Source organism: Manihot esculenta, chromosome 17 (assembly GCF_001659605.2).
Source record: "Manihot esculenta cultivar AM560-2 chromosome 17, M.esculenta_v8, whole genome shotgun sequence".
Lineage (NCBI taxonomy): Eukaryota > Viridiplantae > Streptophyta > Magnoliopsida > Malpighiales > Euphorbiaceae > Manihot > Manihot esculenta.
The window spans coordinates 13467796-13484377 of record NC_035177.2 but is presented as its reverse complement, the minus strand read 5'-3'; the positions used below and the strand labels follow the sequence as shown (position 1 = coordinate 13484377).

Here is a 16582-nt window from a genome sequence, read left to right as displayed (position 1 = left end):
TTGAATAGCTCTCCAAAGCCACAGGTGTTGGTCCAACGCCTCCGCGCTTTTGTTTCTTGTAATCTTTTTGAGGCTTTGTCGGGTCCTTGACTTTTGGGTTAATCTCGATTTTGTCATTGTAACTTAAGTACTGGATTTTTTCTCTTAGCACATTTTAATTCTAGGATCGGGTGTTTTAAAGGTGTCCGTCGATTGGGTTTAGCTTATCATGCTAATAGTTTCCAAGCTTTTTCAATAAAATTTTCCTTTTAACAAAAATAAGAAAAAAATCTCGCAATGATATTCCCGCACTGTGACCAAAATAAAATAAAATAAACATAAAAACATTTAAAAAAAAAAAAAAAAAAAAGCCATTTTGGCCAACCTTCATTTCAAGCATCAAAACTTGGCACCGTTTCTATTGTAGGAAAAGATAACACCAACAAGCAAGATCATTGGCTTTTACCTGATGAATTTGAATACATGGCTTATCCCAGGAAACACAAATTAAAAAAATTTATTTTTAACACAAATGCTGGAATTGGTGAAGCTGGCAATCTCCACAACTTAAGTATTCTCAATAAAAGAGCAATTTACAGCAGTTTACGCGAAAAGGAAAGGTGATTATTTCTAATGGCTTGTAAAGCAGCTAAAATATAAAGACAACACTGTCGTGGACTCTCGACTTCTGGTTCTGAGCCACACATTCTGATATCCACATCAGGTTCCGAATCTCTTGCTCCCTCAACCTCACGTATGCAAAGAAGACGGCATAATGAAACTGCAGTTTGGCAAAATAATAGGCATTAGGACAGAATGAACTAAATAACAGCCTAATGAGTCATTAAATTTGCATTGCAAGTTTAGCGTAGTTCATTTAAAGGTAGTCTTTATTTGTGAATATACATTTTTCTATACCATAAAAATGATTAAAAAACTTTTTTTTTAAAGAATGAGAGAGTCAATCACACATGCAATTCTACTCTTTTTCTTTGTATACATTGCTACTTCTCAAGGAACCAAGATCAAGAGATGAATCATGATATTAGCCATTATTTAGCCACTAATACAAACCTGTTGCTCAAAAGCTAAGCAAAGCCTTTTCACCTCCTCTTCATAAAATGCCTTGTCAAGCAGCTGGCTCTCGCCATAAGACAATCTAGAAAAAATAGACTGGTAAGGAGGATATTTTTCCATCGCAGCACGAACCTGCAACACCAACCAAACATAAGACATAGACCATGTTTTTTAATTGTATACTGCTGTTAATGTTTTTTAACATTCTAAACTTTCTTTTATTAATGAACAAACCTACCATGAATTATGCCAATTTAATTAATTGTATACTGCTGTTAATTCCTCGTGTTGAACTTAATCCTTATTCCTTATTACCACATCAGCTCTCTAATCACTACTTATCCCAAATAAAAACCTAATTAGCTCTAATCCTAAAATTAGTAATGTCTGATGTTAGATTTTAATTTAGAGATAAAAGAGATTTATGATTTGATTTTCATTTAAATTTTGTTCAGATTAGCTTTAATTTTACAATATTAGTTTGTTTTCGATTTTAAATGCATGAAACATATTTTGTTTGAAAAATAAAAATAAACTACATTATTTTAAATAACATTAAATTATATATATTTAAATATGAAATTCTTCTAGCTCTCATATTTTATTATAAACTAAAATATTCATTAAATTTAGGAGTTAAAGCTAATCAGGATTTAACTTGGAACGCTGGAATGGCAGTAATTAGGACGTTGATGTGGCAATGGAGATTAAACTTAGCAGAAACAATTAATAGTAAGGTGTAACTAATTCAACTGGCATAATACAGGGTAGACCTATTCAAAAAGAAAGATTAGGACCGAATTGTCAGAAGCAGTGTCGCTTTGTTTTGGGGGGGCCTATAATGTTGGGGGAGAGAGGGGAAGTGAAGGAAAGGGAAAAAATACACAATTTTTTTTATACTATTAGTAACAAATCTTATGTATTTCAAGTTTGACCAACTTTGACTGGCTAAGCACAATTGCGACTAAGGTTTCAAATCAAGCTAAAATTGACAAAAGTTAAAAAGTTTGTTCAATGTTTCAAATCATTTTTTGGTCGTTAAGCATGAAATGAGAAGGCCAAAATGGGGAAAAAGAGCATTCTTGACAGAGAAATGAACCTTTTTTAATTCACTATTTAAAAAAAATAGCAAACCTGATCTAAATCCTCACAGACAGCAAGTTCTTCATGCCCATAGGGATAACTGTTTCACATAAATACACCATTGTTAGAGATGTATCAAAAACAGTACAGCTATATAATCCAAAAATAAAAATAGAAAATGAAAATTGAAGTATTAATAAATAGCTTACAGTAAGCCGAAATTAGAGTACAATTTTCTACGATCATCCCTGGTAAGCTCTGTGCCAATGCTAAAGAAAGATAAACACACCAATGTCAGAAGAACAAAGAAATTGGCAAATTATTGCCATAAAACAAAAGATAATTGCAAGTAAATAATCAAAATTGTATCCGTTAATTTTCCCTTTCTCTTTTTTTTCCCCTTCGAAAGAAAAGGGAGGAAGCATGCATATAACTAGAGGCACAAATGATACCTATTTATTGTGATATTAACAGCTCTTCTATCAGCTTCAAAGGCAAGGAGATCAGACATTATCTCAGCTGTGGCGCCACCAAGTTTCTGTTTAGAGATAACATCACATTAACGCTTATATAAGTAAAACACAAAAACAAAGAACATCACATATGTATATACAGAAACTTCAATCTCCTGATATAAGAAGCCATCCTCACCTGACAAAACCTATAGAAGTCCTCAAGGTAAGCCTTGTAAAGAGTATTCCTCATAATTTCGATATTCATGTCATCCAAGTCCTAGCAATACAATAATATCCAAAAAAATCATTTTCTTTTTCCTTTTAAAAAGAAATAGACAATTCATGCTATAATTTACTGCCATGCTGATGAGAAGAGATCACGGTGCACATACAGGCATGCAGCACCAAAAATTGTACACGCTAATTGCAAAATGCATTTACCATGATAACGACTTGAAGTAGGGGTTAGGGAAAGAATATTCAGTTTTAAGATAATCTAATAAAACCAAATTTTAGAGTATCAATGGCTATTAGTCATGCATTTACCAACAACTTGTCAAAAATAACAAAGTTGAATTCCTTCAAATGGTTAATCATTCCAGTGCCAATGCACTGTTATCAGTTACCCTAACCCTACAATATATAGTCATAAAGAACCAATGCGAAGTGAACACGAAATATTCAAGTATGCCCATGTGTGAAAGAATAAATAAATAAAAGTGATACAAATAACTGCAGCTTGTACCTCTGATGTGATGCACTCTGAGAAGTATGGAGCCAATGGTGTGTCAACAAGCACCAATCTATAGAGCTCTCGCATATTTTGAGCAACAGCAAGGGTAGCAATGCTAAAGAAGAAAGGAAATTGAAAAAAAAAATAAAGGAAAGACTTTATAGACCATCAAAATTCATTCCAAAAAGTAAAGCACAAAATGTTCAAGGGACAAAAACCTGTCAAACATGCCCAAAGGATGGCATTTCTCTAGTAGCTCCTGAACATCCCTCTCATGCAAGGTTCCAGTGACTATCAAGACAACATTGTCGATCATGTGACCATATCTGATTAAACAGAAGGATTATTCTTTTATCTGATTATCTTTAGAACCACAACCAACCATGAATTCCACATAACTATCCAATAATGAGAATGCACTTCATTGGATTGAGCAAGAGGAACTCCCATTAGTAAAATAACTGCCAAGTAGAGTAGGTAGGGATTAGGGAGTCCAAACAAGATCATGCAAAATTGACTTGTCAAATCTCAGATCAGGAGAACTCTACCTTTAAGAGAATATCCATATGATTATATGAAAATTTCTCTATTGTGAAGCATCAATCAATAAGTTGGTAGGAAAAGAAGTGAGAAGGGGAGGAGGGAGACTAGAATGACATGGAGGAAAGCAACACCACCAAAGGATTTACAATTCTTGAATATTAATACGGACTTGGTGTTTAACAGAGCTAAATGGTGATGAAGGATACACAGCTGACCCCAGCTAGTTTGAGATTAAGGCTTAATTATTATTGCTGCTGCTATTGTTTTTGTTGTTATTGAGGCATCAAAAGATATGAGAAGATAATAATAATAATATAGGTGAATCAAATAGAGGATACAACAAAAATATACAACCAATGCATGAACCATATTTACCTATTCCTAGATATTAAAAGGAACAAAGTAAGTAGTATGTTTATGAAGTTTTGAAACCAACGGTTTTGGAATGAACCCAGTTACTATAATGTGCCTAGTACTGAATTTTAACTATTCCTGCACCTCAACTATCTAACCTTTCTGTCAGAAACCATTAAAGCTCTTCTAGAAAGATGTAGATAATATTGAACTCCTTGGAGTCTAAATTATATAAGACATATGCCTAGAGTATTGAATTATTTGCCAAAAAAAATTGTCAAAGTAACAAGAGGAGATCACGTGATTCGGATACGAGAGCCTTCATCCACAGACATAAAGCCTCAAAGGCTACATCTTCATCTTAAGGCCTATTAGCTCAAAAATATCACAACTTTGCAGTTTTTCACATTTATAATCAAGACTTTTAATCTTGGATCAAAAAATTCCAACTTTCAAATTTGTTGTAATTGTAGCAATTTCTTAATCTAATTTTAACCAGATTTAAATTAGCTTACATGGAACGCCACGTGTCATTATTTTTATCACATAAACAACTTGATTAACTGGAGTGAATATTTGATTAAGACTCTAAACTCTTAATTACCTGAAATCCCCAAATTACATAATCTCTATTGCTTAAATAAGAAAGTCGTTTGGAGATTTCAGATAATTAGGAGTTTAGGGTCTTGACTAATATTTCATTCAAGTTAATCAAGTTGTTTGTGTGATAAAAATAATAACATATAGATGCTATGTAAACTAATTTAAATCTGATCAAAATTAATTTAAGAAGTTGCTATAATTACAACAAATTTGAAAGTTAAGGATTTTTTATCCAAAATTAAAAGTTTTTAGCTATAAATATAAAAAACCATAAAGTTGTTATCTTTTTGGGCCAATAGACCTTATTTTAATTGGATTCATATATAATACAAAGGTGTTGCAATAATACTAATAAGAGAATAAGGGCTATTAGAATATAGATAACATGCATAAATAGGGAGCTTGTAACTTATTTCAAAAGTGAAGTATACAACAATTACTTCTCTCTCTATTTCTCTCTCTATTTCTCTCTCTCTTCCCCCCCTCCCCCTTCTCAATTCCATTTTCTCTTCTCATCTAATATGATTCTTTCCCTCATCTCACTCTAATCTTCTGCCTCTCATCTCAATTTCTTCTCTTTCTCATCTCTAAATTCTGTTCAATCCCTGTTCTTGACAAATTGGTATCAGAGCAGCTACGATTGTCAGGTAGTAAATTCCAGGTTTTTCTTATGTTCTCTTCTTTTGCTTCTTTTCTTGGAATCCATGTTACTTCTCTTCTTTTCTATAATTTTTCTTCTTCTTTCTTGAATTCTTCTTTCTTTCTTGAATTTCCTGGAAATCCAAGAAATATCAAGATTCTAATCATTTTCTCTTTCTAATTCTCTCTACTCTGAATTTCTTTCCTTTCTTTCTCTACTATTTCTTCTATTTCTCTCCCCTTTCCTCTCTTTCTTGAAGTTCTTGAATGTGTAACAATTAGACTCGTCTCTTCTCCTTCTATTTCTTTTCTCATCCAATCTTTTCCTCAGACCATTCTAGGGTTCTGTGTCTATTTCTCGCTCCTGATGATTATGGAAGACCAATTTTGGGAACAAAAGTTGCTGGAACTTTAACAAGCCATTGCTGAAGCTATTGATAGAGCATTTAAAAGAATGGATGAGAGGCTGGATAAAAGATGGGAGAAATATTGTCTCAAGAAAAAGTGGGGAAATTAGAAAGTTCAGTTCAAAGAAATATGGAAAATGTGACAATAGATTCCAATAAAGAAAAATTTGATATGCAGATGTTGAATTTAGATGAGCAAGTGAAAGTTCATGTTCCACTTGCTACTGCTACTGTAGAAGAAAATTCAAAGTGTTCTTGCAATCAAGAGGTGGGTGTCAAGGCTGATACCTCCAACCTGAATATTTTCAGTCACAATATCCCAGAAAAACAATCCAAAATGATTTTTAATGGTAGTAGGATAGAGGGAATGTGTCTTGAACTAATGAACTCAGAAGGTGAACAGGTAGATGTTTTCAGCCCTGATAATGTGTTGAAAGCTGACCAAGTTTTACTTACTTTGGGCATTACTTGCTACTTACAATCCTCTACAAATTCATGGCATAAGTTGGATGGCTCAATGGCAATCAAGATTGTTGAAGAGATTGATCTTGAGTTTCATTATTATGAGTTGGAGAGGGTTTCCTCAGAGATTGTACGTCTCAAAGACGATGAGTATGAGAGATGACAGAGAAACAAAATGAAATTGAATGTTTGTCATTGGAGAGAGAAGGTACAGTGGATGATTGTCATAAGAAATAATTGCAGAACATTTTCAGCACATCCACATTTCAATTCAAAGAAATTAGTTCAAATAAATGTCATGCCAATTCAGTTCTAGCATTCAAGTGCAGCTCCAACATTGGCATTCCAGATACTTCACAGAAGACCTTTTATTCATAGAACTTTTCTGTGACATTCATTCTTGAGGACAAGAATAATCTCAAGCAGTGGGAAATGTTACAATAATACTAATATGAGAATAAGGGCTGTGAGAATATATATAACATGTATAAATTGGGAGCATTGTAACTGATTTCAGAAGTAAAGAATTCAGTAATACAACAATTCCTTCTCTCTCTATTTCTCTCCCCACCCACCCCTCTCTCTTTCTCAATTCTATTTTCTCGTCTCATTTCATCTGATACTTCCTCTCATCTCACTTTAATCTTCTGCTCCTCATCTCAATTTATTCTCTTTCTTGTCTCTAAATTCAGTTTTTAGTCTCTGTTCTTGACAAAAGGCTTGCCTATTTATAATGGTACCAACACATATATGGTAGGATATTATAAATTAAGGGATTCACCAACTAAACAGGAATATATCAAATTCCCATATTTCAGGAACATATAGACATAAATTATTCTACATATTCACAAACCCAACTAAACAGGAATATATCAAATTCCCATATTTCAGGAACATATAGACATAAATTATTCTACATATTCACAAACATAAATTCTACACTAAATAGGAATAACTTGTTATAACACTTTCCCTTAGTAGCATGAAAACTTATCAATTCTAACGCTCTCCCTTGATTAAATTCTATGTAGAAGCCAAAAGCTTACTTGCAACAGCTTACACCTAACAACTCATAAGCATATTCAGAACGTTCACACAAAGGTATCCACACAAAACATCAAACGGTAAAACAACCCTTAGAATTGCACTTCCCTCTCCAAAGGTGATGTGGGCGAGAAAACATTAACACAAAACCCTCTCCAAAGACAATGCCAGAAAGGAAACATCGTCATAAAGTCCCTCTCCAAGGCAATGCCAGCAAAAAAATTCAATACGAAGTCCCTCTCCAAAGGCAATGTCGAAAAGGAAACATTAATAAAGAACAACTCATAGGGTAGCACAAATCACACCAATCAGACACAGAAACTTAGGTGTGAACAATGACTATTAATAGCACCGATGAATAGTGCTCATGAATAGCATCCATGAACAGCACCCATGCTAAAAAATCAATCTGATATTATGTTAAAAGTAACATGAGAAAATTTACGTGGTTCGACTATGACAGCCTACATCCATGGATACAAAACCTCAAAGGGCTATATCTTTATTTAATTAGATTATTTATATCATAATACACAGGCTTGCTTATTTATAGTGGAAGATCCATAAACTAAGGGATTCTCCAATTAAATAGGAAATATATAATATCTCCCCCTTTTAGATATATATAGACATAAATTACTCTAATTTCAACCTATTTAGGAATAAATCCCACACTAAATATGAATGTTATGGACAATTGAGAGACCATATCCATTCTTCAACAATGTTCAAATTTATAATGATAAAAAAAAGTCTATCAACTAAGATTATATTTTATCAATAATAAATAGATTGTTTTTATCTAGTATTCTTGTTATCTTATCTTAGAAGTCAGTAATTTGTTATCCAATGGTAACTTGTATTAGACTTCCACTTTTCTTAGAAGTACTAAGATTATGAAAACCTCCACCATACAAGAGGTTTTTTTTTTCCAATAAAATGAGCAGATCATTTGATATTTAAGAGTCTTTCATTAATAAGAATAACTCTCCATAACACTTCTGTTTATTGTAGCATAGAGTCTTATCAATTCTAATGAACATATAAACGACAAGGAAATTTGACAATATTAAGTAATTAATTATATTTTCAGCAAAAAGCAAAGTCCACATACGTGCAGTACTCTAGGAAGGTGGATAAGGGCTCTGTTGCTTGACATAACATGTGCTTGTACTCATCTACAAGTTTAAGCGTGCATTTCTCCACAATTGTAGTGGTATGCAATGGAGAAGGCTCTGCAAGCATGTTATGAAATCAGAAAGTACAATTATAAAGTTATAATTGAAATTAGCTCATTCACCTATGTTCTTAAAATAGAAACCAGAACAGAGTACTGAATAAGTAATATGACAAGTTGGCAACCCCACATGACCCAAAAACCAGTCACCGCAGGGTGAATAAAGAAAATCAATGCCAATAATTGAGAATTCAATAAAATTTGCTTTGACCATAACCATTCATCTTCTTTTCTTTATTTAAACCCACTTTTGCTTGAAGGGTCTCCTACTCATGAAAAGAATTTTTAATAAGAAGTAGGCTTTCTTTCATTCTTTTGCTAATTTCCCAACACTAAATCTTGCATTATCAGTGCTTCAGAAATTCTTAGGAAAAGTGCCTAATATAGTTCATTCCTTAATGGTGAGAGATCAGTGTTTGAACAAGACCAACCAACTGCCTCTGCTGAAATCTATTCTAAACCCTTTGCTGAAAATTCAAAACTTCCTCAGGCAACTATATAAAGTACCAGAAATATGGTATATCATCTCACTTTGCAAAATCCTAGCATATAAGATTCTCAATATCTGTCTATCCATCGTTTTTAAAAGAGTTCCAGAAAGGAAGAGTTTGATAGTTACCAAAAGAATTCCAGTCAAAACCAAGTTTCTTTGTGCTGATCTCACTTTTCATATTATCAGAATCAATAAATAAGTCGCAAAATAGTTTTCAATTTTTAATAAAGAAATAATCCGCCAAACCGATAAATCAATAACCAAATGGCAAATTAGAATTGAGCAGATATTCAACTGAATTTCATTTAGGCGCGCATAATTCGCATTCCTGACACAAAATCATCACATTTCTCTAAAGCTCCCATAGCATCAAATCACATGATCAACCAACAGCCATGAGATCCAAAGTCTCACATGCTCAAATGTCCCTAATTTTCCCAGAAACCAAAAAAGCACCAATTCAATAGAAACGAAATCGATCAGAGAACAGAAAAACGCACCGTTTTGAAGGTAAGGACCGTACTCGGTAGCAGAGAGATGCATCTTGATATCGTCAAGGGTTTCACATTGGCATAAATTGTTATAATCGGCGGCAGTGAGAAGGCCTGATCTGTGCCCCCTGACGATTGCCTCGAGATAGCCTCCGTGAATGTTGAAAGTTAGCGCCTCGAATCCGTACATTTTGAAAACTCAGATTTAAGAGATCAGGAGAGGAAGATGAATGAGAATTTGGAATAAGAAGAAGAACCAGCGGAGGCTCCTCTTCCAGAAAACCCCAGCGTCGATGGAGCGCAGCTTGTCTGTTTCGATTAATTAATTAATTAATTAATTAATCAATAATAATAATAATACCAACACCATTTTATTATTTTTGTTTATTTTATTTTATACAAAAATGTAAAAATTTAAAATTTAGAAAATTAGAAAATAATAAAAAATTTTATTAAAAATCAATTTTTTATTAATTTTTTAATTATACTCAATTTTAATATAACTTGTGGCAGAAAAGAATCCAGAATTATAGATTTTTTAATAAATGTATTTTAAATTATAAAAATTAATTAATATAACATATATTAGCGAAAGTTAGCATTCGGTTGGTTCTGTTCAAAATCGAACCGAATTGAATAAATTAAAAACTGAAATTTTAGTATTTATAAAAATCAAACTGAATCGATTTTGATCAGAAACCGAATCGAATCGAACCGATCTGATTCGATTCGATTCGATTCGGTTTGATCGATTTTAATTTTTAATAAATTTTTTTATTTTTTACACTTTATTTTTAATATTTTAAAATTTAATTAAAATATTTTAATCTTAATATAATTTAATTTATCTATATTATTGAAAATAACATATTATTATCACTAATCGGTTTGGTTCGGTTTTTTCGATTTTTTTTATCAAAACCGAATCAAATTAAAATAATCAAAATTTTTAAAATTAAAAACTGAACCGAACAGAATTGAATAAAAAAGCGAACTAAATTTTAAAATTAATTCAGTTCGATTGATTTTTTTTATTTGAACCGAATACTACTGAGCCCTATATATTATCCATTTAAATTTAAGCTAGACGGTTAAATTTAATAAAATTGTCATGTATCTTAAATTAATATTTAAATATAATAAAAAAATAATTTTAAAAAATATATTTTATATAAATTTTAATAATTATACCATAAAATTTTTTTAATAATATAATTTAAAAATAATTTTTCAGTTTAATTTATTTTTTAATTGTAGTTCAATTTATTTATAATTTTGAACAACATTATTTTTATAAGTTGCCGATAGCTCATTTTGTTCAATTTTAGTACATTAATAAGTGTTTTTTCATATCATTATAGGTATTGCGGTGACACTGAATTTAGAAAATATGATTCTATCCCAACTTAAGAAGTCAATCATACTTGTTGAATCGCTTTGATAAAGCTGAAAGGTAATAGTTGATCTAATTAATTGAAAATAATTAAATTTAGTCTAATTTATAGTTATAATTTATTTGTCATTTAATACATTTAGTCATTTATTTGTCATTTAATAAATTTAGTCATTTTAAATTTATTAGATTGGTTATTAACTTTCATATAATTAGAATGGATATATCAAATATAATTAATTTTTTAAATAAGAAAAAGTTGTGATTCTTGATTGTATAGAGTTAATGTCATCATAATATTTACAACCTATATATATATATATATATATATATATATATATATATATATATATATATATATATATATATATATATATAGATAAGTGTGGGGAGAAGAGAAAAGTGCCGTCAATACGGGCTTTATAAGTAGCAAAATAAAACTTACTATGTTTAGAACTTAAGAACTCATACAAAATTTCTGGAAACCATAAGAGAATTTACAAAGGAAATATAGAGGAAAGTGAAGATAGAGAAAATAAAGAGAATAAAGAGAGAAGGTATCTCAGATGTGTGCCTTCACAAGGAGAGAGGCTTCCTTTTATAGAAAATTTTAAGCCTTTACTGTTAAGTCACGAAACCTTTACTGTTGATTCACGCGGCCTTTTACTGTTCATGAATAGTAACTTGTCTGCTTCTTTTTACTGTGGATAAATAATTTGTCTGTCATTTCTTTACTATTTTTGTTTTTAACTGTTCATGAATAGTAGTCTGTCTGCCACCGAAACTTACTATGTCTGTCTTTTATTCTGATTCTAATGAGGATGAAGAAGTGTCTCGTCTTTTCTTCCCTTTTCCTTTTTCTTTTTTCTTTCTTCTTCTTTTCTTTTCTTTTTACTTTGTCGGTCTTGCTTTTGATTTTTATTGCCAGATGTATTCCATAACAGTCATCTTCATTACTATCACAGTATGAGGATGTTTGGTTTTTACTGAAAGATGACGTCTGGGATGACGCTGTCGACTCCGAATCCAAGCTTGACTGTTTTTTAGTTTTCCTTCTGTCAACTGTCTTCTTTGATGCTGTTTTACTAGATGACTCTTTCCTAAAGGATTGCTTTATTTCTTCCTTTTCTCCTGAAGTAAGCTGATTGAACATTTGTTGACAAATTATCTTATATTCTTCAGGGGTTTTTACCGTTGCAAGTAATGCTTGACATTGGGCCTTTTTGTGCTCCGAATGAAGGATTTTCTTGCAGAGATAGTTTAGTAGCATAGGATATAGCTGGAAACTGTGCTTTTTTTATTATCCATTCTTTAACAGTCATTTCTGTGGTGGTATTCTTAAATGATCCCCACCATTTAATCTTGTGTTTCTTTACTATGACTGGAATAGAAGATCCCGTCATATACTGAAAGTCGAAGAACCATTGGTATACCCAAGGAATAAAAAAGTTTATACAAAAATACATTAAAGGGGGTATATAGGTTTCATTTTGGTTTGGTTTATAATTACTTTTGAAATGCTGATATACTTGGGATACTTCGGATGAAAGAATTTCTTCAGAAATACCTTTATACTACCACCATTTTAAAAACCAGTTTGGAAATCTGGTGGTTTCTTTAATTTTTAACTGATCAAAATATATTAGCCATGAGTGAGTGTGGTTTGGATTTTGAATATTAAAAATATTTTGCCAAGCATCTATATAATCAAAATAATTATATGAAGTAAAATGTTTTTTTAAGGCTTTAAATGTTAGACCAGTATACAAATTCGAGGTTGGCCTATCCTTAGGATGGATAACCCTTTTTATTTTAATGGAAGAATAGGCTATTATATTTTTATCATTTTTATCAAAATTATCAGTATCTTCCAAAATACTATGATAGTATTCCTGAGATTTTGAAAAATCCTTAGGTGTAAAATACCAATTCTCAGGATAATATTTTTTAATAACTCCCCACGGGTTTACATCGTTGTAACCATTTTCAATAACAATTTCAAAATCAGAAATATTTTTTATAATCCATGTATGAAAAGTTATATTATACCCATGAGTAGATTGAATTTTTGGCAAATCCACAACCATTAATGGATTTGATACATCTTTACTGTCTACCGTTTGAGACAGACTAGCCATACCATGAGCGGGTACGATCGCTTTAGTTTTAGAGGCTATACCTGAATCTCCTGAAGAGGAGGCTATATGCTACAGGGCTTTAATCACCTCTAGTGATTGACTTAATTCCTGTATCCATTTCTTTAGATCTGATGGGCTTGATTTTAGGTCTGATGGGCTTAGGTTTTGTGGTTTTATGTTTTTATCCAGGTCTTCCGAATGTTCTAATAAGGCTTTAGGAGTAAAACTTGGGCTTGATTTTACTTCCTTTTGCTTATTCTTCTTTCTTTCCATTATTCTGTAAGAATTTTCTAGTTAGAAAATCTGGAATATTATTTTTACTACCTTTAATATACTCAATATCAAAATAAAAAATACTTAAAATTGCTTGCCATCTAACAAAAATCTGTTTAGAGGCAAGGTTTTTAACATCCTTTTTTAAAACATCTTTAGCTGATTTACAATCAATTCTCACTAAAAACTTTTGATTTAACAAATCAGACTGAAATTTATTTATACAAATCACTATACTTAAAATTTCTTTTTTAATAGTAGAATAATTTAATTGAGCTGAATTCCAATGTCCTGAAGTAAATTGGATTATCCTTTCTTTATCCTCTATTTTTTGTTTTAAAATTCCTCCATATTTTAGATCTGAAGCATCTGTCTCTACAATTTTAAATGCATTTGGATTTGGGATATATAGATAAGGAATTTCCTTTACTAAAGATTTTATATGTCTTATAATGCTGGTATGCTCTTCAGTCCATAACCCAGCATTTTTCTTGAGTCTTTCATGTAATGGTTTTATTTTTCTATTTAAATTGGGATAAAAATCTATAACATAGTTTAAACAACCTAAAAATCTCTGTAATTGGGTTTTATTAGTTATTTCATTAGGAAATTTTTCTCCAAATGCCAATGTTCTTTTTCTATTGGTTGGATAATACCCTGTTCTATATAACGTCCTAAGAATCTAATCTTAGTTTGAAATAGATTCATTTTAGTTTTACTTATTGCTAATCCATTCTTTTTTATGACCATACAGAATGTTTTTAAATGTTTAAAATGTTCTTCTATACTATGCCTGAATACTAATACATCATCAATATAGACTATACAAAATTTTGAATAAGGGTTAAAGATATCATCCATTATTCTCTGGAATTCTGACGGTGCATTTTTTAATTCGAAAGGCATTACATTCCATTCATACTATCCAAATGGAACTGTAAATGCAGTTTTATATCTATCTTTAGGGTGAATTTGGATTTGCCAATAACCTGACTTCATATCAAATTTACTAAAAATATTTGCATTATATAATCTATTTAAAAGATATTTTTTTATTAAGGATTGAATACCTAATCCATTTTAATGTTGTATTCAATGGCTTATAATTTATGACTAGTCTTGGTATACCTCTTTCTATTTCTGCATGTTTATTAACATAAAAAGCTGCACATGACTAAGAACTTCTTGATTTACTTATTAATTTTTTATCTTCTAGTTCTTTAATTTCTTTTTTACAGTGCTCTAGTAATTCTGGTGCCATTTGAATGGGTCTAGCCTTAGTTGAAATAATTTTTTCATTAAAGTTTTCTTTATATGGCAAATCTATCAAATGTTGTTTTTTATTCCAAAAAGCATTCGGGTGATCTGCATATAATTCCTTTTGCATATATCCTGTTAAACCTAAATGTTCTAATCCTTGTTTTGATGATTAATAAACGATTGGTATGCTACTAATTACCTTCAAAAGTGTTTATGTTGAGCTTGTAGGTCCCTTACTAACAAGAATGAAATTGCTTCAATCTCAAATGAGAAAAGTGGCTATTTTGGAAGCATACCACAAGAAAGGGATAAGAAAGTATTTTTGTTTATACTTTGTTAAATTCTATTCATTGTGAATTTCAATTAATTAATTGTGATGGCTCAAGATTTCTTTCATCTCTAAAAGTTTTTTTTTATATGGCCAAATTTTAAGTAATTGACTTTTAGGGACTAAAATGAAATTTTCCAAAAGAAGCGATTTTGAAATTATTCTTTATCAAAATTAAAGATCTAAAAATATGGGTTACAAAAATTCAGACGGATTGAAAAAAGGAATTTTACAGCCTAAGTTATGATTTTTGAAAAATTTAAAGATTTATTTTTTGTGCCCCCTAAAGTCATCTTTCGGCTTCCGAAAGTCAGGGACAGAGACGAAAGTCCCACATGTTCGGCCGCCGAACATTGACTTTCGGCCGCCGAAAGTGTGTTTTCAGCCTGCCCCCTAAAGTGCAACCTTCAGCTTCCGAAAGTGAGGAACAGAGACGAAAGTCCTGTATGTTCGGCCGCCGAACATTGGCTTTCGGCCGCCGAACATTGGCTTTTGGCCGCCGAAGGTGATTTGCTCCCTAAGCTAAATGTTTGGCTTCCGAAAGTTAAGGACAGAGGCAAAAGTCACCTATGTTCGGCCGCCGAACATTACCTTCTACCGCCGAAAGTGTGCTTTTAAGTCTGCCTCCGAAGCCAAAAGTTCGGCTTCCGAAAGAGAGGGACAGAGACGAAAGTCTCACAAGTTCGGCCACCGAACTATGACTTTAGGCCGCCGAAAGTCCTTTTTTAAAGAGTGATGTTCTTCGCCTCAAATGGTTCGGCCGCCGAACTTTAGCTTAGGCCGCCGAACCTGAATTTTTCTGAGAAAGATATAACGGTTATTTCTGAACATAAACGGCTCTATTTGCATTTAATGCACTCCCAACGGCCATATTTATGACTGAACTATAAATACAATGAGTTTTTTATATGAAAAGGTTACAACAACCATCTAAGCAAATATTTATTGAGATTACAACATTTTTCACTCTCTCTCTCTCAAAACCTTGAGCCAAAGCATTAATTTCTTGAAAGCTTGTTTTGAGTTGTAATTGGTTGGGTTTACAGAGTGAGTAAAGGTTGTTGAGTGATTCTATTGTAGTGAGTGTGGTATTGAGCAAAGGATTGCTCTTAAGTGAAAAAGAGATTTGTAAAGAGCAAAGGCTTGCTCTAAGATTGTAAGGGTTTTAATCTTCACCCAAAGAAGATTTGATAGTGGAGTTGAACTCTCAAGGTGGGTCTTGAGGAGAGGACGTAGGCTTGAGATAGCTGAACCTCTATAAATCCTTGTGTTGATTTTCTTCTTCTCCTTTGCCTTCTAATTTGTTCTTTTGCCTTAATTTTTTTTATAAACCCAATTCACCTCCCCTCTTGGGTTGCTTCAAGGGACAACAAGTGGTATCAGAGCTAAGTCTCCCTATCTTGAAGATATAATTATCTTGGAGTAAAGATCAAATGGCAGCCATCAATTCTCAAGAAGGTCAATCGGTTGTGAGACCACTTTTCTTTGATGGAAATAACTTTCTATATTGGAAAAATAGAATGTATTATTTCCTCAAATCGGAAGGAGTTGATTTGTGGGATATTGTAGAGAATGGTCCCTTCTTTC

The 16582-nt window shown here is 31.8% G+C and overlaps 1 protein-coding gene across 1 annotated transcript; it reads right to left on the bottom strand.

Moving 5' to 3' along the window:
- Window positions 1-369: 369 nt before the first annotated feature.
- On the bottom strand, window positions 370-9918 carry LOC110605499 (V-type proton ATPase subunit d2). The gene is made up of 10 exons (XM_021744101.2): window positions 9613-9918; window positions 8497-8617; window positions 3546-3653; window positions 3340-3442; window positions 2791-2871; window positions 2592-2677; window positions 2349-2408; window positions 2191-2239; window positions 1054-1188; window positions 370-760 (listed from the first exon to the last, which is right to left on the bottom strand). Exons 1-10 carry the CDS (start codon window positions 9791-9793, stop codon window positions 629-631), a joined length of 1056 nt encoding a protein of 351 aa, XP_021599793.1. The 5' UTR covers window positions 9794-9918; the 3' UTR covers window positions 370-628.
- Between the last annotated feature and the right edge of the window lie 6664 nt (window positions 9919-16582).